Raw genomic sequence first — 24,759 nt, 5'->3', positions numbered from 1 at the left:
TCCCTCCCTGTTTAAAACGTGTACAGGGTAAAGCTATCTCTGATCTGGTATTGTGGAAATCCTCGAGTGCGCCAAAGGGTCATTTTCATCAAAGCTGATGTGCTGCAACTCCGAATCTCAAAGGCATCCCCAACTACACCAGAGTAAATTTCTTTTAAATTTCCCACATTCCGTAGCCTCTCGGAGTGAGATTGTCGGAAGGATGCTGTTTTTTGACACTGAAGTGGTGTGTACTCCTGTCTCATAACGTGCCCGAAAACGTGGCCTTTTAGCATGTCGGTCTGCGTCCGTGAAAGGTGTTAACCCCGCGAGCACGCTGCCGAGCAGCCCCTGTAAACGGATCCCCTTGTGTCCCTCTCAGGAAGCCATGCAGAATCAAGTGAACACCAATCCAGAGAGGACGAATTCGGTCGCTGTCGCCACACCACAGTTCATCATTGCACCCGCAGGGGTAATGAACCTGACGGGGCTGGTTTCCTCCGCATCTACCAAAACACGCTCAGGTGTGTAACGGGCAAACTTGTGGGGGGTGGCTTTCTTAAAAGAGCTAATTTAAGAAAGGTGTTGAGACGAAATTCCACAGTGGGGCAGTCCAGCGGTTGGAGTGTTCTGTAACCTTGGCTTATAATTATTGCCGTTTGGTAGTTCTGTCGTGGCTCAGACTTACAGTCCAAGACGTAGTGAGTTAGCCGAGTAAGCAATGTACCACTGAGGGTGGGGGAAGGAGAAAAGAAAGGCTTGCATTTATATAGCGCCTTTCACAATCTCGGAGTGTCTCAAAGCGCTTTACAGCCAATGAAGTACTTTTTTGAAATGTAGTCACTGTTGTACCGTAGGGAACGCGGCAGCCAACTTGCGCACAGCAAGCTCCCACACACAGCAATGTGATAATAACCCAAATCATCTGTTTTAGTGATGTTGGTTGAGGGATACCGGGGAGAACTCCCCCTGCTCTTCTTCGAAATAGTGCCACGGGATCTTTTATGTCCACCCGAGAGGGCAGATGGATTTGACATCTCATCCGAAAGACGGCACTTCCAACAGTGCAGCATTCCCTCAGTACTGCACTGTACTGTCAGCCTAGATTTTTGTGCTCAAGTCTCTGGAGTGGGACTTGAAGCCATAACTTTCTGACTCCGAGGCGAGAGTGCTTCCCACTGAGCCCTGTAGTCTTGTGGTATTCCATAACCAAATGGCCAACAACGGTCCCTATAATGGGAATGTTGACATTCTTGTCACTTACGACAATTATTACTCACCTTCGTGGAACACCATTCTAAAAGACATGGAAGTATTAACAGGATGAAACAAGGACATCTGCCTGTTTATACTGATTCAAATCAATGTCAATGAATTGTGTTTTCTCTGCCGAAAAATCGGTGTTGATTCCCAAAATTTTAGCAGTCCTGTTGAATAAGGTTATTTGACTTTTTCAGTCACGCTCACACCATGGCCACGATCATGGTTTGTAATTGAGAATTAGTGCATGTGAATGTGTGAAAGAGTGTGCCTGTGTTGGTATTCGGAGCGGTTTGAAGACCCCCCCCCCCTCGGCCCCTCCCTTGATGGTTGACGTCAGGTCGCTGTCCCTGAGCCGTACAACCATCAAGATCCCAGCAATAAAAACAGAAAATGCTGGGAAAACACTCAGCCGGTCAGGCAGCATCTGTCGAGAGATAAACCGAGTTAACGTTTCAGGTCAATGGCTTTTCGTCCGATCTGGTCAGATGAGGATATTGGAAGGGTCTTGCACTTGTCCTCCCGGATTAGCAAAGGGGAAATTGGCCAAACTCGTTGCTGGTATGAGTTAAGTAGGATGCACTGATACGGCCCCTCGAGTCTGCTCTACCATTCAGTAAGATCACAGCTGATCTTCAACCTCAACTCCACCTTCCCGCCCAGTCCCCATATCCCTTGATTCCCCTAGAGTCCAAACATCTATCGATCTCAGCCTTGAGTATACTCAACGACTGAGCATCCAAAGCCCTCTGGTTTAGAGAATTCCAAAGATTCACCACCCTCTGAGTGCAGAAATTTCTCCGCATCTCAAGTCTTAAATGACCGATCCCTTATCCTGGGACTATGCCCCTATTTCTAGACTCCAGCCAAGGGGAAACAGCCTCCCTGCATCTACCCTTGTATGATTCAATCAGATCACACCTCTCATTCTTCTCAACTCGAGAGTATAGGCCCAGTCTACTCACTCGCTCCTCATAGGACAGCCCTCTCCTCCCAGGAATCAATCTAGTGGTCCTTTGTTGCACTCCCTCTAAGACAAGTATCTCCTTCCTTAGGTATGGAGACCACAACTGTGCTTAGTACTCCAGGTGTGGTCTCACCAAAGCCCTGTACAATTGCTGCAAGACTTCCTTACTTGTGCACTCCAACTCCCTTGCAATAAAGGCCAAGATGCCATTTGGCTTCCTAATTGCTTGCTGTACCTGCACGTACCTATAAGTGATTAAGACACGGGGAGTGCTGGCATGAGTTCTGAAGGCTGCACTATACAAAGGATTACATCGGATAAAAGGCACAGAAACAGGCCATTCGGCCCAACCAGTCCATGCTTCATTCGAGCCTCCTTCTGTCTTTCCTCATCTAAATCTATCAGCATAACCCTCTATTCCCTTCTCCCTCATATGCTTGTCTAGCCTCCCCTTAAATACATTGATACTATTCGCTTCAACCCCTCCCTGTGGCAGCAAGTTCCACATTCTCACTGCTCTCTGGGTAAAGAAGTTTCTCCTGAATTCCCTATTGGATTTCTTGGTGACAATCTTATATTGATGGCCTCTAGTTATGTTCTTTCCCACAAGTGGAAACACTCTCTCTGTATCCACTCTATCAAAACTTGCATAATTTTTAAAGACCTCTATTAGGTCACCCTCAGCATTTTTTCAAGAGAAAAGAGACCCAGCCTGTTCATCCTTTCCTGATATGTATACCCTCGCATTTCTGGTATCATTCTTGTAAATCTTCTCTGCACCCTCTCCAGTGCCTCTATATCCTGTTTATAATATGGCGACCAGAACTGTGCGCAGTGCTCCAAGTGTGGTCTAACCAAGGTTCGATACAGGTTTAGCATAACTTCCCTATTTTTCAAATCTACCCCTCTAGGAATAAACCCTAGTTCTTGGTTTGCTTTTTCTATGGCCTCGCTAACCCGTGTCGCAACTTTTAGCGATGTGTGTATTTGTATCCGAGATCGCTTTGTTCCTCGACCCCGCCCAGACTCACCCCCTCCAGGGAATAAGTGACATCCACAAATTTAGAAATTATGTTTTTGATTTCAAAGTCTAAATCATTAATGTAAATTGTGAACAACAGTGGTCCCAGCACTGATCCTTATGAAACACCGCCACACACCTTCTGCCACTGTGAATAGCTACCTTTTACCCCAGATACTCTCTCTGCTTTCTGTCATGAAGCAGCTAGCTATCCATTCTGCTACTTGCCCCCTGACTCTGCATTCTCTGACCTTGTTCATGAGTCTATTATGGGGTCCCTTATCAAAGGCCTTTTGAAAATCTAGATAAATTACAACTACTGCATTACCCTTGTCTACCCTCTCTGTTACCTCTTCAAAACATTCAGTGCGAGTAATAATTTGTATTAGATTTGATCGATTTGCTTTGTATTTCACAATGGGGAAGGGAGAGAGTACACTTAGTGTGGATAAATAACTTAGAGTGCCTTGTATGTCAAAGCGCTGCTTACATTGAATTGCTTTTGGAGTGCAACGTTTCTTGTTATGTAGGTACTGACTGTGCAGCGATGAGTCAGATGTGAAACAGCTCCTAAAACCAGCAGGGCCTTGGGGTGTGGGTGGGAGTGGGTGGTGCAGTAACCCTATCGTGACAGTTTCAAAATGATGTTCCAGTGGAGGCAAAACCCACCAGTCAGCTCCGCGTTATGTAAAAGTTAAGAGCAGGCACTTTATAAAAAAAAAAAGTTTCCCTCTCCTCCTTGTGAAGGATGCTGACTCTTGCTGGGGTAGGGTTTGAAGGGCTGCCTCATCGAAGCGGCCATTCACGCATAGAATCCTAGACGGGTGTCATTGAACTATTTGATCATGGCAGGGACAGACGTGCTAGTGTGAGTGAGTTGGGGGGGGGGGCGCGATGGGATAATGCATAGGAATCGAGAGTAATAATTCTGGCTGCTTTTTAAAAAATATATATATAACTCCCATCCCTTGGCCTCGAGCGCTACAACCAATTGTTCCATCCCTATCCCCGGTCCAACTGGCAGCCACGAGCTCAGTTCAGACCGAGGATTAAATCTGTAGCCTGCATCGCTCAGTACCGCACCGTTTTTTAAAAAGCTAATAGGATGTACGGAGCCAGAAACACACCCCTTTTGAAGATTTAAAAAAAAACAACTGCCCAGAGTTGGAAATGACTGCCATTGAATAGTCATTTGCGACCTTTTTAACGATCCATTTACTGTGACGTAATCTTGAAACATAGGGCAAAAAACCGACAAATCAAATGAATTCATCCCAACGCCCTGTGCTGTGTCAGCAACACAACATTGTCTCTTCGCCACGCATTTGGCCTGTTTTATTTGTTTTTTAAATTTCTGATCCAAATCGGCTTGATTTCCATCCTTGGATGCTCGCGTCTAACCCCTCATTGCCTCTGCAGGTGAATCTGCTGTATCCACAGTGCAGTTTGGTAACTCCACCACCTCAGTACTGACTACCTTGGCTGCTTTAGCTGAAGCATCAGGGCCACTATCAAATTCAACCAGAGTTGCAGGTAATTTCCACTAATGTATCTCAAAGTGTGCCGATTTCAAGACCCCCTTTTTATTCCATAAATCCAATTTGCCCCAGTTTAGCTCCCTTAATTAGTGGAAGTGCACAGAAAGAAACAAAGACTTGTATTTCTACAACGTCGTTCATGACCTCGGGATGTCCCATAAGAACATAAGAATCAGGAGCAGGAGTCGGCCATTTGGCCCCTCTTGCCTGCTCTGCCATTCACGGTTGGTCTGATCTTGGCCTCAGCTCCACTTCCCTGCCCACTCCCCATAACCCTTGAATATATTCAGAGACTCAGCATCCACAGCCTTCTGGGGTAGAGAATTCCAAAGATTCACAACCCCATAACCCCTTAATCCCCAAAGCGCATTACAGCCAATTGAAGTATCATATTTTGTACCGCGTCACTAATTTGGTTTCCCGTCTGTCTGATCAATCAGTTTTGTTCCCTCTCTCTCTCTTTTCTAATAGGATGTACCTTCTATTACGTTCGTACATCTGTCTCCAATTAGACACGCAATCTAAGAAAGACTTGCATCTCTACAGCGCCTTTCATGACTTCAGGACGATCCAAAGCACTTTGCAGCCAATGAAGTGCTCTTTTGGAGTGCGGTCACTGTTGCAATGTAGGAAAAACGACAGCCATTTTGCGCACAGCAAGCTCCCACAGACAGCGATGTGATGATAAACGTTGCAGTTGGTGAGCTGTAAGCTTGCACTTCCTGCGAAAGCGATTAGTCCTCCTGACAGCCCAGTGGGTACAGGCACCAACTGGCACAGGCCCCAGCTCCAATCCCGTAGTCCTTCACCCTCCTGGCTGGTCTCCGGAGTGGATGTTGAGCTGCTACAATTGGCCTCTGCAGCCCCGGGTTAGGATGGGGGACATTCGGCCATGGGGTGTTGCATCCTGCTGGGAAGTTCCTGCGTGTCATCGTCATAAGAACAGAAGAAATAGGAGTAGCCCTACTGCCCTTTGAGCCTGCTCCGCCAATCAATAAGATCACGGCTGATCATCGACTTCAACTCCACTTTACCACCCAATCTCCATATCCCCTGATTCCCCAGGACTCCAAAAATCTATCGATCTCAGCCTTGAATATATTCAGAGACTGAGCCTCCACAGCCCTCTGGGGCAGAGAATTCCAAAAATTCACAACCCTCTGAGTGAAGAAATTCATAAGAAATAGGAGCAGGAGTAGGCCATACGGCCCCTCAGGCCTGCTCCGCCATTTAATGGCTGATCTGATCGTGGACTCAGCTCCATTTCCCTGCCCGCACCCTTATCCCATTATCATTTAAGAAATTGTCCATCTCTGTCTTAAATTTATTCAATGTCCCAGCTTCCACAGCTCTCTGAGGCAGCGAATTCCACAGATTTACAACCCTCAGAGAAGAAATTCCTCCTCATCTCAGTTTTAAATGGGCGGCCCCTTATTCTAAGACCATGCCCTCTAGTTCTAGTCTCCCCCATCAGTGGAAACATCCTCTCTGCATCCACCTTGTCGAGCCCCCTCATAATCTTACACGTTTCGATAAGATCACCTCTCATTCTTCTGAATTCCAATGAGTGGAGGCCCAACCTCCTCAACCTTTCCTCATAAGTCAACCCCCTCATCCCCGGAATCAACCGAGTGAACCTTCTCATCTCTGTCTTAAATGGTCTACCCCTTATCCTGAGACTGTGCCCCCTGGTTTTAGACACTGCAGCCAGGGTAAAAAAAACATTTAAACAGCATCTCAGCACCGACCCTGTCAATCCCCCTCAGAATCTTGTATGTTTCAATGAGATCACCGCTCTTTTTTCTAAACTCCAGAGAGTATCGGGTGAGGAGAGGGTTGCGAGTTGCCATGACGCCCACTGTAGTCGGCTAACCTGTTGATCCTCAGTGTCGAGGCTAAAGTTCAGAAGATGGCCTCATGCATGAAATATTCGAGGGAACTTGGTACCTCGGGAATGGCATCCCATCAAGAGTCTGTGCCTTCAAAGAGAGGAGGGGTGAAAATTAAGTTGGGGGTGGTGATGAAGAGATGGGGAATGTTTGTGATTTATATATAAAGAATTTATGTCTGAATCGAGAACAGCGTTTCTGGCTGCAGATGTGACTCTTGGTCCCGATTAATCGCAAAGCTATGTTTAATTTATCTAACTTGTCTTCCCGCAGAATTCGAAAAAAAATACAACCACAACTTTCAAATACTGACAGGTTAGCACGACTGCACTTACTAATGTCGTTTTATTGCAGCTCACCGACAATCTGTATTGATAAAGAAACTCTGCTCTGTTAAACCGGGGCGGTGGTGGGGTGCTGCAACTGGCTTCAGAGCCCCTGGTTTGTGGGCAGGGGAGGGGGGCAGGAGGGCGGGCATCAGCCAAGGTTCCAGCCCCTGATCTCTATCCAGTGACCAAGGTTCCCATTAGTTTTTTGGGGTTGCATCATCATCATCATCATAGGCAGTCCCTCAAAGCGAGGATAGCTTGCTTCCACGCCAAAAAAGGATGAGTTCACAAGTGTTTCAATGAAGGACCTAATATTCCAGGTCCCGAACTACATCCTGAAGGGTGGAAGGTGTCTGTGCGTGGATTTTTTTTAACGTGGGGTGGCCGTTGCACACCAGCCACCACACGGGCTTGACAGAGCTAGGTCTTGGTCCAGTGGCAAGGGTTAACCAACACGACTGGAGACCAGCTCTGCTGCACGGGCCTAGTGCGCCCACATATCGCACAGTGTGGACTGGGCCCGTGCTGCCCCTGGGCCTGAACTCGTGCCTCTCCTGGGCCCCGATCACGTCCCTCTACAATCTCTCACCGCTCCTTCGCCCCGACCTCGCCGCTCCTGCTGTACCTGCCCACGCTCCAATCACCAACCTGGACCTTGATGACGTCACTCTTCGCTGCCGTCGCCCTCCTGCACCGGCACGTACTGCTCCCTGAAGTAGTAAGCCTCCACGCTGCTCCCGGGACCTCCACGCCGTTCCTTTTATGGCCCCGACCTGCCGCTGGTGTTCTCATGGATGCACAGCCATTCAAAATACCGCTTTTCCGCGTTGAAAAGCTGGCTGCGCGGGAGGTCGAGAGAGCTCTGGGACGTGCCGCTTAGAACGTTGCTAGTGAACCCCGCTGCTGGGAAATGTGTGTGGCCGTTGGATGAGGATGTTACAGTGCTCACCCCTCCATCGATGGTCAAATCTTAACCTTTGTTGCAAAGGGAATGGAGTATAAAAGCAGGGAAGTCTTGCTACAGTTATTCAGGGCATTGGTGAGGCCACACCTGGAGTACAGCATTGCAGTTTTGGTCTCCGTATTTAAGGAAGAATATACTTGCTTTGGAGGCAGTTCAGAGAAGGTTTACTCGATTGATTCCAGAGATGAAGGGGGTTGACTTATGAGGAAAGGTTGAGGAGGTTGGGCCTCTACTCATTGGAATTCAGAAGAATGAGAGGTGACCTTATCGAAACGTGTAAGATTATGAGGGGCTCGACAAGGTGGATGCAGAGAGGATGTTTCCACTGATGGGGGAGACTAGAACTAGAGGGCATGATCTTAGAATAAGGGGCCGCCCATTTAAAACTGAGATGAGGAGGAATTTCTTCTCTCAGAGGGTTGTAAATCTGTGGAATTCGCTGCCTCAGAGAGCTGTGGAAGCTGGGACATTGAATAAATTTAAGACAGAGATGGACAATTTCTTAAATGATAATGGGATAAGGGTGCGGGCAGGGAAATGGAGCTGAGTCCACGATCAGATCAGCCATTAAATGGCGGAGCAGGCCTGAGGGGCCGTATGGCCTACTCCTGCTCCTATTTCTTATGAATTTCTTCACTCAGAGGGTTGTGAATTTTTGGAATTCTCTGCCCCAGAGGGCTGTGGAGGCTCAGTCTCTGAATATATTCAAGGCTGAGATCGATAGATTTTTGGAGTCCTGGGGAATCAGGGGATATGGAGATTGGGGCCGTATGGCTGGCTCCTGCTCCTATTTCTTATGTTCTTATTGGAGCCTAGCCCCGTTCATACCCGATGCCCATAAGCGTGCAGCTTCCACCAGGGGTCACTCTGGCCCAGGGCCAGTGATAACATCCCAACGGGCTGCGCTGGCTGAACTCGGCACAGCAACAGGAAAGAAGCCTGTTGAAGGGGCCTCCTTCCTCCAGCCGCCAGCTTTTCACAATGTCTTTGTTCGGGAATCTCTTGTGATTGATGAGGTCAGGTTGCACAGAATTAGGCTTGTATTCCCTTGAATCTAGAAGATTAAGGGGTGGTCTCATCGAGGTGTTTAAGAAGGATTTGATAGGGTAGGTGGAGAGAAATGGTGGGGGCGGGGGGGGTTCCAGAACAAGGGGGGCATAACCTTAAATTTACAGCTGGGCCTTTCAGGGGTGATGTCAGGAAGCACCTCTTCACACAAAGGCTAGTGGAAATCTGTCAAAATCTCTCCCCCCAAAAAGCTGTCGAGGCTGGGGGTCAATTGAAAATTTCAAACCGGAGATTGGTAGACTTTTGGGAAGGGTTACAGTAACGTGCTTTGCCATCCAGCGTCTTGTGCGAGAGAGGGGCTACCCTCAACCGGCTCTTGTAACCGTACAGTGTGCTGCTGTGCTGTGTTCCCCACGATTGTCTTCCACTTCGGCAGTCCCTCGGAGTAGAGGATGACTTGCTTTCCGCACCAATATGAGTTCTCGGGTGACTGATGACAGTCACAGGCGGCGTCTGTGGTTGAGGGGAGGGGACGGGTGGGTGGAGCGCTTGGGTTGCTGTGCGCTCCTTCCGCTGTCTGTGTCTGGCTTCCGCGTGCTCCCGGCGATGAGACGCGAGGTGTTCGGCGCCTTCCCGGATGCTTCCCCTCCACTTTGAGCGGCCTTGGGCCAGGGATTCCCAGGTGTCGGTGGGGATGTTGCACTTTTTTTAAGGAGGCTTTGGGGGTGTCCTTGAAGCGTTTCCTCTGCCCACCTTTAGCTCACTTGCCGTGTCGGAGTAGTGGAGCGCTTGTTTTAGGAGTCTAGCGTCATCACTTTGCAGTACGATTGTACTTTGCCACCATACGGCTCTTTTCTGTCCTGACGCTTCCATTCTTTGGTTCCACCCACAATTCAGCTGCGACGGAGGAAGTGGTAACCGCGGACTCGGTCGACTCGGCAATCCAGCAGGTGGTCGGTAGCGGAGGTCAGAGGGTCATCACCATAGTGACGGACGGTGGCATACCGCTGGGCAACCTTCAGGCGGGCATTAATACTGGCCAGCCGTTCATTGTCACCATGCAAGATGGGCAACAAGGTAAGCCCCCCCCCTCCAGCAAGGACTTATTGGATAGGCTGGGGTTTGTTTTCTTTGGAACAGAGGAGGCTGAGGGGAGATTTAATTGAGGTGTATAAAATTAAGAGGGGCCTGGATAGAGTGGATAGGAAGGACCTATTACCCTTGGCAGAGAAGTCAACAACCAGGGGGCATAGATTGAAAGTAATCGGTAGAGGGGATTTGAGGGAAAATTTCTTCATCCAGAGGGTGGTGGGGGTCTGGGGTGGAACGCGCTGCCTGAAAGGGTGGTAGAGGCAGAAACCACATTTAAAAAGTACCTGGATGTGCACTTGAAGTGCCGTAACCTGCAGGGCTACGGACCGAGAGCTGGAAAGTGGGATTAGGCCGGATGGCTCTTTGTCGGCTGGCGCGGACACGATGGGCTGAATTACCTCCTCCCGCGCCGTGATGTTTCTGTGCTCCTGTCGCAGTCTGAGATTGAGTTTCGTTGGACACTCTGAAAAGCTGAAAAAACTTGCAGTGAACTAGCTTTTCTCCGCTCCGCTCCTCTCAATTCGCTCCCCTTCCTCTGCGGGCATCAGCGCTCTCGCTAGAGGACGCCAGAGATCCACGTGTGCCCTTTCCAGCAAGAGTCACCGCCTCGTAAATCAAGAAAGATAGATCCGAGATGTTCTTTTTGCCCCTCCTCGCCCTGCTCTGGTGAGCTGAGGCCAATTGCTGCCCCGGTGCAGATCTTCCAACTCTGCGCAGGCTAAGGATTAAAACTTAAAACGTTCCCGATCCATGCAGCTCAGTACCAAAGCGCCTGGCGCATGCACTCGCTGAACCACCTGGGCCGTAAAGAAACACATGCATCCCCCTGCCGTGTGGCTGTGCGTGCGTGATAGCTCGCGGAGAGAGCCGAGCACTCAGTAAAAATAATATGAACTGCTTACGCAGTTCCCTTGAAATAAAGACTTGCATTTCTATAGCACCTTTTACGACCACTGGACACTTTCACGACCACCGGACGTCTCAAAGCACAGCAGCCAATTTGCGCACAGCAAGCTCCCGCAAACAGCAATGTGATAATGACCCAGATCATCTGTTTTTGTTATGATGATTGAGGGATAAATATTTATCCCAGGACACTGGGGATAACTTCCCTGCTCCTCTTCGAAATAGTGCGATGGGATCTTTTACGTCCACCTCCGAGGACAGATGTGGTTTAATGTCTCATCCGAAAGACGGCCCCTCCGACAGTGCGGCGCTCCTTCAGCACTGCCCCTCCGACAGTGCGGCGCTCCCTCAGCACTGCCCCTCCGACAGTGCGGCGCTCCCTCAGCACTGCCCCTCCGACAGTGCGGCGCTCCCTCAGCACTGCCCCTCCGACAGTGCGGCGCTCCCTCAGCACTGCCCCTCCGACAGTGCGGCGCTCCCTCAGCACTGCCCCTCCGACAGTGCGGCGCTCCCTCAGCACTGCCCCTCCGACAGTGCGGCGCTCCCTCAGCACTGCCCCTCCGACAGTGCGGCGCTCCCTCAGCACTGCCCCTCCGACAGTGCGGCGCTCCCTCAGCACTGCCCCTCCGACAGTGCGGCGCTCCCTCAGCACTGCCCCTCCGACGGTGCGGCGCTCCCTCAGCACTGCCTCTCCGACAGCGCGGCGCTCCTTTTGACTCCGAGGCGGGTGTGCTATCCACTGAGCCACAGCTGACACTTGAGAGTCAGGTTAGTGGAAAACTGAGGGCTGAATATGTGACCCACTATATTGTGCCCTGTTTCAAAATTCAAACCACCATGCACATATTCCCCGCATGTCCATTTAGCGTGGGAGCAGACCTCTGGTACACATCACAATCCTATTTCATGATTTCCCTTTTGGTAGCAGGCTAACCATCAGCGGATAAAAGAAATCTGAGTCTTCCTGTGTGGTGGGGGCGCTTTAATAGGCGCCGGCATCCCCAAGCTCAGGAAGGGAAAGGTCCGTCACAAGAGAGTCAGTGAGCCCCAGGGGACATCAGGTGAGGATGGGGGGCGTTGAAGCTCAGCCTCTGCAATCAAACAGCCTGACCCCGGTCACTATCAGGGCTCAATCATGCAGAGTGAACACTCGGGTGAGGTACCATAGTGCGTCTGATACCCGTGGATTTCGCCCCCCCCCCCCCCAGCAAGATTCGGCCCTTTCAGGAGAGGAGGGAGGGAGAGGCCTTGGTGAGACCGCACCTGGAGTATTGTGTGCAGTTTGGGTCTCCTTACCTAAGGAAGGATATACTTGCCATAGAGGAAGTGCAGCGAAGGTTCACCAGACTGATTCCTGGGATGGCAGGACTATCGTATGAGGAGAGATTGGGTCGACTGGGCCTGTATTCACTGGAGTTTAGAAGAATGAGAGGGGATCTCATTGAAAGGTATAAAATTCTGACTGGGTTAGACAGACTGGATGCGGGGAGGATGTTTCCCCGGGGCTGGGAAGTCTAGAACAAGGGGTCACAGTCTCAGGATACGGGGTAGGAAATTTAGGATCGAGATGAGGAGAAATGTTTTCACTCAGAGGGAGGTGAACCTGTGGAATTCTCTACCACAGAAGGCTGTGGAGGCCAAGTCACTGAATATATTTAAGAGGGAGGTATAGATTTCAAAAGGCATCAAGGGGTATGGGAAGAAAGCGGGAATATGGTGTTGAGATAGAGGATCAGCCATGATCATATTGAATGGCGATGCAGGCTCGAGGGGCCGAATGGCCGACTCCTGTTCCTATTTTCTATGTAAAATTGTGGGGCAAATACCGCTAATAACGGGGTTGATGACGGAAGGGGTCAAATGGAGCGCAGGCTTAATAACGAGGCAGAAATGGAGGGCTGTCCGATCAATCAAAGTGTTCCACCAGCGGAGATGCCATTAGTTACCAGAATCCTGTTCTTTCTTCAGTTCTGACCGTCCCAGCCTCCCACGTTGAAGAAGAGACGATTATCACAGAAGAAATGGCAACAAAGAAACAGTGTCTGGAGACGGTGTTTAACCACTCGGAGTCGATGGAGAAGGTACAGTGCCGCGCACTCCATCTGTTCTTGAAAGAGACAACCGGCCTTTTGACATTCCTTTCAGTAACTTTTTCGTCAGTTTAGCAAATGCAAGTGAAAACTTTGTAGCTCTTGAGGTGCAGGAGCCTGCAGAGGTGATCAGAGATTCTGACGTTGGACCCGTGAAATGAACCAAAATAATGTCGTCATTATAGGCAGTCCCTTGGAATCGAGGAAGACTTGCTTCCACTCTTAAAATGAGTCCTTGGGTGGCTGAACAGTTCCAGGTCCCGAATCTCATGTTAGAGGAGTGGAAGATGCCTGTGCGTGAGTTCTTGTAATGTGGGGTGGTCGGCTACCACACGGGCTTAGCTGAGCAAGGTCTTGATCCAGTGGCAAGGGGGTCCAAGACGACTGGAGACCAGGCACTGCTGTATGAGCGTAGTTGCCTACGGCGAGATGTTGGCCGCAAGCTCGGTGCTGAGTAGCGACTAAAATAATGGTGCTGTAAGCAGATACACAAATCACCTAAAAGTGTCGATACAGGTTAATAAGGCCATTTATTTTTTTTAAAAAAGCAAAGTTCATTTCTAGAGGGATAGAATTGAAAAGCTAGAGAGGTTATGAACATAAGAAATAGGAGCAGGAGTAGGCCATATGGCCCCTCGAGCCTGCTCCGCCATTCAATAAGATCATGGCTGATCCGATCATGGACTCAGCTCCACTTCCCCGCCCACTCCCCATAACCCCTTATCGCTCAAGAAACTGTCTATCTCTTTCTTAAATTTATTTAATGCCCTAGCTTCCACAGCTCTCTGAGGCAGCAAATTCCATAGATTCACAACCCTCTGAGAGAAGAAATTTCTCCTCATCTCAGTTTTAAATGGGTGGCCCCTTATTCTAAGATCGTGCCCCCTAGTTCTAGTCTCCTCCATCAGTGGAAACATCCTCTCTGCATCCACCTTGTCAAGCCCCCTCCATAATCTTATACGTTTCGATAAGATCACCTCTCATTCTTCTGAATTCCAATGAGTAGAGGCCCAACCTCCTCAACCTTTCCTCATAAGTCAACCCCCTCATCCCCGGAATCAACCGAGTGAACCTTCTCTGAACTGCCTCCAAAGCAAGTATATCCTTTCGTAAATATAGAATCCAAAACTGCATGCAGTATTCCAAGTGAGGCCTCACCAGTACCCTGTATAACTGTAGCAAGACTTCCCTGCTTTTATACTCCATCCCCTTTGCAATAAAGGCCAAGATACCATTGGCCTTCCTGATCACTTGCTGTACCTGCATACTAACCTTTTGTGTTTCATGCACAAGTACCCCCAGGTCCCACTGTACTGCGGCACTTTGCAATCTTTCTCCATTTAAATAATAACTTGCTCTTTGATTTTTTTTTCTGCTAAAGTGCATTAAACTTGTATCATTGCCCCTCCCTTGGATCACCACGCAGAGTTCTGGTCTCCATAATTATAAAAAGGATGTGGAGCCATTGGAAAAGGTGCAGGAAAAGCTTCACCAGAATGATAAAAGAACTGAGGTTATAATTATCAGGAAAGGCTGAATAGGCAGGGGCTCGTGTCTCTAGAAAAGAGAAGGCTGAGGGGTGGCCTGATAGAGGTCTTTAAGATTATGAAAGGGTTCAATAGGGTAGACGTAGAGAAGATGTTTGCACTTGTGATGGGAGACCAGAACTAGCGGGCCATCAATATAAGACAGTCACTAATAAATCCAATGGGTAATTCAGGAGAAACTTCTTTACCCAGAGAGCGGTGAGAATGTGGAACTTGCTGCCACAGGGAGGGGTTGAGGCGAATAGTATCGATGTATTTAAGGGGAACCTGGATAAACACATGAGGGAGAAAGGAATAGAAGGATATGCTGATGGGGTGAGATGAAGAGGGGTTGGGGGAGGCTCGGGTGGAGCATAAACACCGATGCGGACCATATGTACACAGAAGTAGCTGTTCTTAATCAACTCCCTAAGGGCCTCTAGCGGCTAAACAGTAGAACTGTCCTGTTGCATTACAGTAACAGACCCTTGTGACACGTACATCTGAGACCAAGTTTCCTGACTGAACTCTCATCAGTTCCTGGAACGGTGTATCAGAAAATCTACCACGGTGGCCCTTTCGTTTGCCCTCAGAATATATTGTGTTGGACAAAAGGGTAAAGGGGGTGACGGAATGGATAACGATGGGAAAAAATACATGTCCGAGCAAACCAGTTGTCACGATGATTCTACAATGCACTACAAAATGTTCAGGAGATCCACAGCCCCTCCCTTCTCCTCCACCCACCCTCCCTCCCCTCTCCCCATTACTTTTTTATTTCAGAATGGCACTATTTTAAGGCTGCATTCCAAAATGTTCTGAGCAAAATAAATAAACACCTCATACTCCTGTCTCAGATCATCATCATAGGCAGTCCCTCGCAAATTACTGGAATCAATTCTGACGGACAGTATAAACCTTCATTTAGAAAGACACACATTAATTAAGGACAGTCAGCATGGATTTGTTAAGGGAGGTCGTGATTGACTAACTTGAGTGAGTTCTTTGAGGAGGTAATGAGGAGGGTCGATGAGGGCAGTGCGTTTGATGTAGTTTACATGGATTTTAGCAAGGCTTTTGACAAGATCCCACATGGCAGGCTGATCAAAAAAGGTAAAAGCCCATAGGATCCATGGGAGAGTGGAAAATTCGATCCAGAAGTGGCTCGCTGGCAGGAAGCAAAGGGTAATGGTTGAGGGGAGCTTTTGTGACTGGAAGGTGATTTCGAGTGGGATTCCACAGGGCTCAGTACTCGGTCCCTTACTTTTAGACTTAAATGTAGAGGGCATGATAAAGAAATTTGCAGGTGATACAAGAATTGGCCGTGTGGTTGACAGTGGGGAGGAAAGCTCGAGACTGTAGGAAGATATCGATGAACTGGTCAGTTGGGCAGGAAAGTGGCAAATGGAATTCAATCCGGAAACGTGTGAGGTAATGCATTTGGGGAGGGGCAACAAGGCAAGGGGATACAAATAAATGGGAGGATACTGAGCGGTGTGGGGGAATATGTCCACAGATCTTTAAAGGTAGCAGGACAGGTCGATAAGGTAGTTAAAAAGGCCTACGGAATGCTTACCTTTATTAGCCGAGGCATAGATCAGGGAGGTTATGCTTGAACTGTATAAAACACTGGTTAGGCCACAACTTGAGTGCTGTGCAGTTCTGGTCATCACATTACATGAAGGGTGAGATTGCACCAGAGAGGGTGCAGAGATGATTTACGAGAATGTTGCCAGGACTGGAAAACTTCAGCTATGAGGATAGACTGGATAGGCTTGGAACAGAGGTGGCTGAGGGGAGATTTAATTGAGTTGTATAAAATGATGAGGGGCCTGGATAGAGTGGATAGGACGGACCTATTTCCCTGAGCAGAGGGGTCAACAACCAGGGGGCATAGATTTAGTGTAATTGGGGGGAGGTTTAGAGGGGATTTGAGGGGAAATGTCTTCACCCAGAGGGTGGTGGGGGTCTGGGGTGGAACTCACTGCCTGAAAGGGTGGTAGAGGCAGAAATCCTCACCGCATTTTTTAAAAAAGTACCTGGATGTGCAGCTTGAAGTGCCGTAACCTACAGGGCTACGGACCGAGAGCGGGAAAGTGGATTAGGCCGGGTGGCTCTTTGTCGGCCGGCGCGGACACGATGGGCCGGAATGGCCTCCTTCCGTGCCGTAATTTTCTATGATCCTACCAGTTGAGTTTAGACAGGCCCCAAATGCTGGAAAACACTTAACAGGTCAGGCAGCATCTGCGGAGGGCGAGGTAGAGAGCGAGCGAAACACAGTGTTGCACTGTAATATGCCACTGTGGGTCCCGGTCACATGGCGGCTTTGTCGTTGCAGGATGCGAACGACTGCTTGGAGAGGGAACTACTTCAGAAGCAGCTCCACGAGGCCAACCGGAAAGCCCAGGAGTACCGGCAGCAGCTGCTGAAGAAGGAGCAAGAGGCCGAGGAGTACCGCATGAGGCTGGAGGCCATCGCCCGGCTCCACACCACGGCCGAGGAGATCACCGTCGTGGAGGAGGTGACGGACGATGGCACTGGCACGGTGCTCACCATGGCGGCCGAACTCGATGGGCCCGAGACCACCGTGGAAACGATGGAGCAGCCCACCGACATGGCGACAGAGACAGTGACTTCGTAAAGCCCCCATGGCTGACGGACCTTTATCCTGACGCGCACACACGCGCACACACGCGCACACACGCGCACATACACGCACATACACTCTCACACACACACACACACACTCTCTCACACACATACACACACACACACATACTCATACACACACACACACACACACTCACACACACACACACACACTCTCTCTCTCTCTCTCTCTCTCTCTCACACACACACACACACACACACACACACACATATCATCATCATCATAGGCGGTCCCTCGAACGAGGGTATCTTGCTTCTACAAGTGTGCGACGATTTTGAGATGGGTGACTGGGTGACGTCATCAAAAGCCTGGTCGCCATTTTGCACGCATACACTCGTGCGTGCACACACTCGTACGTACACACATACACACACACAGACACACACACACCACAACGAGAAAACCAAAAACAGCTCTGGGTCAAGCTGTTGGTCACTGCCGCACCACGCAAGAGACGTTCATTTTCTGATTGCACAAGAACTTCTTTGGGAACTCCAAACCTCCGAACACTAGCAGGTACAATGTTTCTCCCCCTGACCTTCCAAAAAAAAAAACCGGGGGCCAGACTTTCGTTAAAATCTGGAATCCACAATTCCTGTTGGTGCAGAAGGAAATCCAGGATCTGGAACGGAGCTGGGGGTTACGATTTTGGGATGGGGTGGGTGGGTGGGGAGGGAGGGGGTCGGGTGAATATGGAACCGCTTCACTGTTTGCCGGTGTTATTTTTGCTACGGAAGCTCAGAGCCCCCGGGAGGGAAGGCCGATGAAACGGCGCCGATCCCGCAAGCCTACGAGTCCCGCGCGCCTGGACGCCGCAAGCCGTCGACACTTGTCGTTGATGTTAACGCTTGTGTTCGCGTTTCCATCTTTTAAACGTTTAAAGCAAAAAAAAAGCAGAGACTGCTTGCCTGAATTACGGAAAAGAGATTAGCGTAAAATGTGCGGGTGGATAATTTTAAATTGTTTTAAAATGTGAGAATCCTCCGCACTATAATATGCAATCAGTTACTCATCCGGTAAAGGGAACATTTTAGGTTTGCGGGGGTGGGGGGGTGCGGGGGAGTCCAATATTAGAGACTTTAAAAAAATTGTTTTGGTAATAGTATTTGATATTCTCAAGTACAAATTCCTTTGTTCGTATATCTACAGAGCTATCTGTTTTGACGGGTGTCGTTTCCTCTCTGAACAAGGGGGTAGGAAACGAGCTTTTTTTAATTTTTAACTCCCTGTCTACCTTTCTGCATAAGTTAAGACCTTCCTTTATATAACGCCTTCTCGCATTGCTCAGAAATGTCCCGCAGCACTTCACCTGCAGCGAGTTACTCCGAAGTGCAACGGCTTGTTGTTATGGAGGCAAAGTTGGACCGGCAAAAGATGGCCCTGTCTCTCTTTGCGAGAACGCTGTCCTTGACCTCGGGAGGGAGTGGGGGGGGGGGATCTCCGTCAGCTGTGAAAGGGTGTTGTGGGGCGGAGGCCGAAACAGAGTTGGAAGAAGTCGTCTGTCCCCCTCCGTTAAGTTTACAGTGCTCAGGTTGTTTGTTTTGACGCTACAGTTGCCTTTAATTCTGGCGCACCGCTCAGGGAGGCACCCGTCCATGTATTAGAGGGGTGGATTTAGGCCGTCGGTCGGCCTTCAGCTTGCCAACTCTACCTGGTCGCATTGCTGGAGGTCTCGTGACATGACCTCTCCGGTCTTTAACCGTCCCCCCCACCCTGCCCCACCGCCCGGTCACAAACGGCCTCCCCAACCCCACCTCCGCTAGCTCCCAAGTTTTTTTTTTAACAACAAAAGTGTGCAAAGGAAATGGAAAATAAGCGCAGCATTTTTTGCTATCCCTATGATTGGTCTCCCGGGTGTTGCTCACAGCCCGTGTCCAGCAGATTCATCTTTCATTCCTGGAGACGCCAGGACAAGTCCTGGAGACGGTTGGCAACCCTGGCTGGGCTCTGGGAAAGCCAGTCTTTGCCCGATCCCGCAAGTCAGTTGATTTTGACAGCTCGGGCGCCTTGTCTCCTTTCTCTCACTTGATCCCAATTAAAACGGTGTCTTTCACATCTAGACGAGATTCAAGGGCAGTGGCTGCCACGTAATCGTGAGCACGTCCACATCAGGGAATCTAAAATCCGGGTCTGAAGTCCGGATTAATTTTTTTATCAATGTTCCTTTGTGCATTTTTTGTTTTTAAGTCACGTCGTTTCATCGCTGAAATATCTCCCCGCACCCGGACACACACACACACACACACACACACACACATTGGAATCCAGAGTTAACTCCCACCTACCCCCCCCCCCCTTTTCGAATCGTTGACTTTGATCCCTGATGATTCGGAGGCCAATGCCGTGTCTGAAGTGGGACTTGAAGCCTCTCGGTTGTCTCTCGAGGTGGGACACGGGCAGTCCGCCAAGCATTCACGGTCTGTGGCTCGCACAGGGGTGGCCTCCTGAACACGAGGGAAATACCCGTTTGCAGCGCCAATGCCCTCCGCCCCTGGACTCCAAGATCTGCTTGTGACTGACGCAGGTCTTACAAATAAAATCCAAAGAGCAGCCAGTTGGGTTGCATTTGCCGGTGACGCAATTTAGTGGGGAAATAGACTGACATTTATAAAGCGCTTCATCGTGTCTTGAGAAATGTCCCAAAGCACTTCCTCTACAGTAAATTACTTTGCCTACATAACAGCCGCACTTCAAACACGTTCTATGGTTTGGTGTTGCTTCATTTCAATCGTAGAAGGCAGTTACATTTTTAATAGATTTTTGTTTTTCTAATAAACCTTCCTGTGGACAGGTTTGCTTTCCTCATTAACAGCACTGCTCTGTGCATTAGCTGTACGACCAGGGTCTCGCATTATTTCCCCGGCCCTTTTTTTATATTTAAAAAAAAACATTTGTATTTTTTGAATCATTTTTTATTGTCGTCTAAGGTTGTGCCTAATAGTTATTTTAGAACTGAAGACTCAGTTTACATAATTGGTTTATATTAAAGCACCATTTAAAATGGTGCCTTTTCTTCATCAAATTTGCATTTTTGGGATCTTGCGATTTAATGCTCGGCTGAGATTGAGGAATCTCGTCACGTGGGGGGAAAATTTGTAATATTCCATCGAAGTGCGCAGTGGAACGTTTGAAGTGGCCATCGGGACTTCCACAATGGCCGGCGGCCCATCCAGCGTCAGTAAAATCAATGAAATGGCAGCCGCCATGGCTCAAAATGGCCGCAACCTCGCTCAAGTCACTGGTGAAAGTGAAAATGCCACACATGACTCCATCCCCTCTGCTACTGCTGCTGCTTCAATGATGGCTCAGTATTTGAACCCACCGAGGAGCATCTCCATTTAGAGGTGTCTCCCAATTGCTCAAACCAGGTGTGAAACAAGCCACAGCGGATATATATATTTTTAAAATTGCACCAAACACTACTTTTTCTACATGACTATCAAATTGTTAACGAGCCTACCCCTCCCAAAAACCAAGGCTGCCCGGTTCAAAACTGGGGTTGTGGTCACCCGGAGTCCCCAATTCTGGCAGTCTCCTCCCCCCATTCCCCCATTCTAAAGTGAAATGTTGTTTGGGCCTGGTGCAGCCTCGCTTGTTCTCACGCTAGGCCACTGTCCTTTGCGCTTCCCACTCCTCCTCCTCCTGCACAGTAGGAATATGTAACTCGCAATAAAGTGGGGTTGCTACTTAGTAACGTGTGTAATTATGCTTTCCAGTATTTGGCTTTTAGTACTTGACTGATCAGTGATGCTACAAAGAGTTGTATAAAATGTTCAGGAAAATGAACTCCATTTGCTTTCTGTAACTTTAAAAAAAAATGGTATCTCTTGAAAATAACAGCCAATTTTCTTTCTTCGCTACTCCCCGACTGATTCTAAAATTACTTCACCGCCACTTTGGTGAAACAGAACGCAGATCAGCTTGAATCTTAACGGTAGATGCCATAAAGGAATCCGTCTGTGTGAATGTATGAATAATGGGTCATAGGAATAGGAGGAGGCCGTTCAGCCCCTCGAGCCTGTTGCATACGAACAGGAGGAGGCCCATTCAGCCCCTCGGGCCTGTCGCACAGGGACAGGAGGAGGCCCATTCAGCCCCTCGAGCCTGTCACACAGGAACAGGAGGAGGCCCGTTCAGCCCCTCGAGCCTGTTACACAGGAACAGGAGGAGGCCCATTCAGCCCCTCGAGCCTGTCACACAGGAACAGGAGGAGGCCCATTCAGCCCCTCGAGCCTGTCACACAGGAACAGGAGGAGGCCCGTTCAGCCCCTCGAGCCTGTTACACAGGAACAGGAGGAGGCCCATTCAGCCCCTCGAGCCTGTTACACAGGAACAGGAGGAGGCCCATTCAGCCCCTCGAGCCTGTTACACAGGAACAGGAGGAAGCCCATTCAGCCCCTCGAGCCTGTTACACAGGAACAGGGGGAGGCCCATTCAGCCCCTCGAGCCTGTTACACAGGAACAGGAGGAGACCATTCAGCCCCTCGAGCCCGTTACACAGGAACAGGAGGAGGCCCATTCAGCCCCTCGAGCTTGCTCTGCCATTCAATCAGGTCATGGCCGATCTGCGATCTAACTTTACCTACTAGTAGTCCTTTATTACCTTTGGTTAATAAAAATCCATCAATCTCTCAGATTTAAAATTAATAATTGATCTAGCATCAATTGCCGTTTAGGGAAGAGAGTTCCAAACCTCTACCACCTTGATGGTGTGTGTGTGTAGAAATGTTTCCTAACTTCACTCCTGAAAAGCCTGGCTCTAATTTTTATACTATGTCCCCTCGTCCTCGACTCCCCAACCAGCGGAAATAATTTCTCTCTATCTCCCCTATCGGTTTACCCATGGAGTTATTTTAATTTTCTTTTCTATAACCAACAGAAATTGTCTGTAGATGTTGAAAGTCAAGACCTGAACAGTTACTTCTATGCAAAATGAGTCGTATTCTATATTGTGTTGGTGTGTGATGGGTCTCGGTGTAGCTGTTGCGCGAAGGGCCGCCTCCAGTTACCCAGTTCAGACCAGACCAGGGCGAGATGGGGTAGGTGGAAGGGAAGGGGAGAGGAGTTGGAACGGAGCCTGTCGTGGATCGTGGGAGGGGTGCATGGGGGGGGAACCGAGCTTGCATCATGCGGCTGCAGGAAGTTTAAACTGTTGCCCCCATATCATGGGACACAGAGGCACAGGGGAGGGAGGGAGGGGTGGGAGAGGGGAAAATGGACTACCATTGAATAGATTGTGGGCACCTTTGAGAAATTTGCAAGTAGTCTACTCAAAATCGGGGACATTTGTTTCAGAAGGGGGCCGGTGACCTTTATGCATTTACTACCAATTATTTATTTGTGTTTGCAATCCTCCCCCCCCCACCCCTCAGTCCATTGGAGGGTGCTATTCTGAGGGAGTGGCAGAGGCCCATTGTGGGGGCAGTACCGAGGGAGCTCTGCTCTGCATCTCAGCCCATGTTGTGTCTGTGTGTTGAGTTTAGAGCCACTCTCGCGTGTGTTGGTACTGGTAGAGCCGGTATCGTATTGCTGTCAGCGGTACGAGGCAGGATTGCAGCCAGGCCTTTTCTCCTCTCTCTCTCCCTTTTTCTCTCTATCTCTTTTTTTTTTCTTTCTCTTTCACTCTCTTTCTAGGAACGAAAGGGAGGAGGCCATTCAGCCCCTCGAACCTGTTCCGCCCGCCATTCAATGAGGTCGTGGCTGATCTGCGACTTAACCCCATCCACCTGCCTTTGGCCCATGTCCCTTTGGTTAACTAAAAGCTATCAATCTCCGATTTAAAATGAACACAGATCCAGCATCGATTGCCATTTGCGGAAGAGAGTTCCAAACTTCTACCGCCCTTTGTGTGTAGAAGTGTTTCCTAATCTCACTCCTGAACGGTCTGGCTCTAATTGTTAGACTCTGCCCCCTAGTCCCAGACTCCCCAACCAGCGGAAACACTTTCTCTCTGTCTACTCTATCGGCTTATCCACCAAGTCATTTTCTTTTATAATGTCTGTAGAAATTGTCTGTAGAAGTTAAAAGTCAGATCTGAACAGCTACTTCTATGCAAAATGAATCTTATTCTGTATTCCATCAGTGTGATGGAATTAATTCATGTAATCTCTCCTCGTAACTTAACCCTTGAAATCCGGGTATTCTGGTAAACCTACGCTCTCTCTCTCTCCCACTCTGTTTCATCTCTCTCACGCTCTTCTGTTTCTCTCTCATTCTTACACCTATCTCTTTCTCTCTCTCTCTCTCTCTCTCACTCTCTCTCACGCTCTTCTATTTCTCTCTCGTTCTTACTCTCTCCTATCTCATTAATTCTCTCACTCTCTCATTGAATCGCAAATGTCATGGCTCCGGGACGCCACTCGCAGGTTTTCCTCTCGGTCCAATCTGCTGCAGGTCTACAAGGCCACTCGCCTCCTCTCCTGCCTTCTCTCCAGGCTGAACAGACCCCTGTTTCCTCGATTCTCGGTTCCCTAATGCTAGGGACCAGTCTGGGGGGGGCTGCTGTCCCCTGTGCTGGGTCCAGGACCCGAGGGGCCTGGCTTGTTTGCTGTGCCGGTATAATCGCAGGGCACACTTGGCCGACTGCACTGGTGGTCCAGGTGAAGCGACACTGGGAGCCAGCATGGATGATCCAGGGAGCCTTGTGAAGCACCCAGTATACATCCATCACCCAGTAAAAGCAGCAGAATGATACAGGTGGCCATTCGGCCCATCATGCCTGTGCCTGCATCATTCATAGATCTTTGCTCATTATTGGTGGCACGATCTGTAGCATGACCCGAGCTGTACTTCTCAGCAGTACCTCTTTTTTTGAACTGTGAAGCCCCCCCCCCCGTCATACGCTGTCTTGGGGCAAGCAGCTTTTCTCTACATTCTCCGAGCTATGGGTAGCCCCCCCGCACATTTTGATTTTTATTTAGATTCCTGAAAGTGTTTATTATTGCAACCCTATCCACATTGGTCGGAGCGCTTGCAATCCTGCCACCCCCCCCCCCCCACCGAGTTGCTGTTCTTTCCTGTGCGAGTCTCGCTGGCTGTTTGGCCACCGGAGGCATCGCACAAGTCCTAACCCTGTCCTCGACTGATATCCCCCCCCCTTTGATTCACACACTTCCAGCATCATCACAGGCAGTCCCTCGGAATGGAGGAAGACTTGCTTCCACTCTTAAAATGAGTCCTTAGGTGACTGAACAGTCCAATACGAGAGCCACAGTCCCTGTCACAGGCGGGACAGACAGTGGTTGAGGGAAGGGGAGGGTGGGACAGGTTTGCCGCACGCTCCTTCCGCTGCCTGCGCTTGGTTTCTGCACGCTCTCGGCGACGAGACTCGAGGTGCTCAGCGCCCTCCCGGATGCACTTCCTCCACTTAGGGCGGACTGGTCTTTGGGCCAGGGACTCCCAGGTGTCGGTGGGGATGTTGCACTTTATCAGGGAGGCTTTGAGCGGGGGGGGGGGCGGGGGTCCCACTACCTGTCACGTCAGAGGTCCCCCTGCAGTCCAGAGCGAAGCTGGTGATCGA

The 24,759-nt window shown here is 49.5% G+C and overlaps 1 protein-coding gene across 5 annotated transcripts in view; it reads left to right on the top strand.

The window, feature by feature from the left end:
* The window catches only part of gabpb2b (GA binding protein transcription factor subunit beta 2b), a 63,312-nt gene extending 45,860 nt beyond the window's left edge, over window positions 1-17,452 (top strand). For 4 of the 5 annotated variants that reach the window (XM_070868581.1, XM_070868579.1, XM_070868580.1 and 1 more), the window contains 6 exons: window positions 362-503; window positions 4,647-4,760; window positions 6,928-6,969; window positions 9,853-10,032; window positions 12,922-13,034; window positions 16,908-17,452. In XM_070868581.1, coding sequence (XP_070724682.1) covers window positions 362-503; window positions 4,647-4,760; window positions 6,928-6,969; window positions 9,853-10,032; window positions 12,922-13,034; window positions 16,908-17,210 — 894 coding nt within the window. In that variant the 3' untranslated portion in view covers window positions 17,211-17,452. The remainder of the gene's footprint in view (window positions 1-361; window positions 504-4,646; window positions 4,761-6,927; window positions 6,970-9,852; window positions 10,033-12,921; window positions 13,035-16,907) is intronic. The other variant, XM_070868578.1, reaches the window with a different exon arrangement.
* The last annotated feature ends 7,307 nt before the right edge of the window (window positions 17,453-24,759 follow it).

The sequence above is a fragment of the Pristiophorus japonicus genome, chromosome 30, assembly GCF_044704955.1.
Source record: "Pristiophorus japonicus isolate sPriJap1 chromosome 30, sPriJap1.hap1, whole genome shotgun sequence".
Classification (NCBI taxonomy): domain Eukaryota; kingdom Metazoa; phylum Chordata; class Chondrichthyes; family Pristiophoridae; genus Pristiophorus; species Pristiophorus japonicus.
Note: the sequence above shows the minus strand (reverse complement) of the source record. Positions and strands in the feature narration are given on the sequence as shown.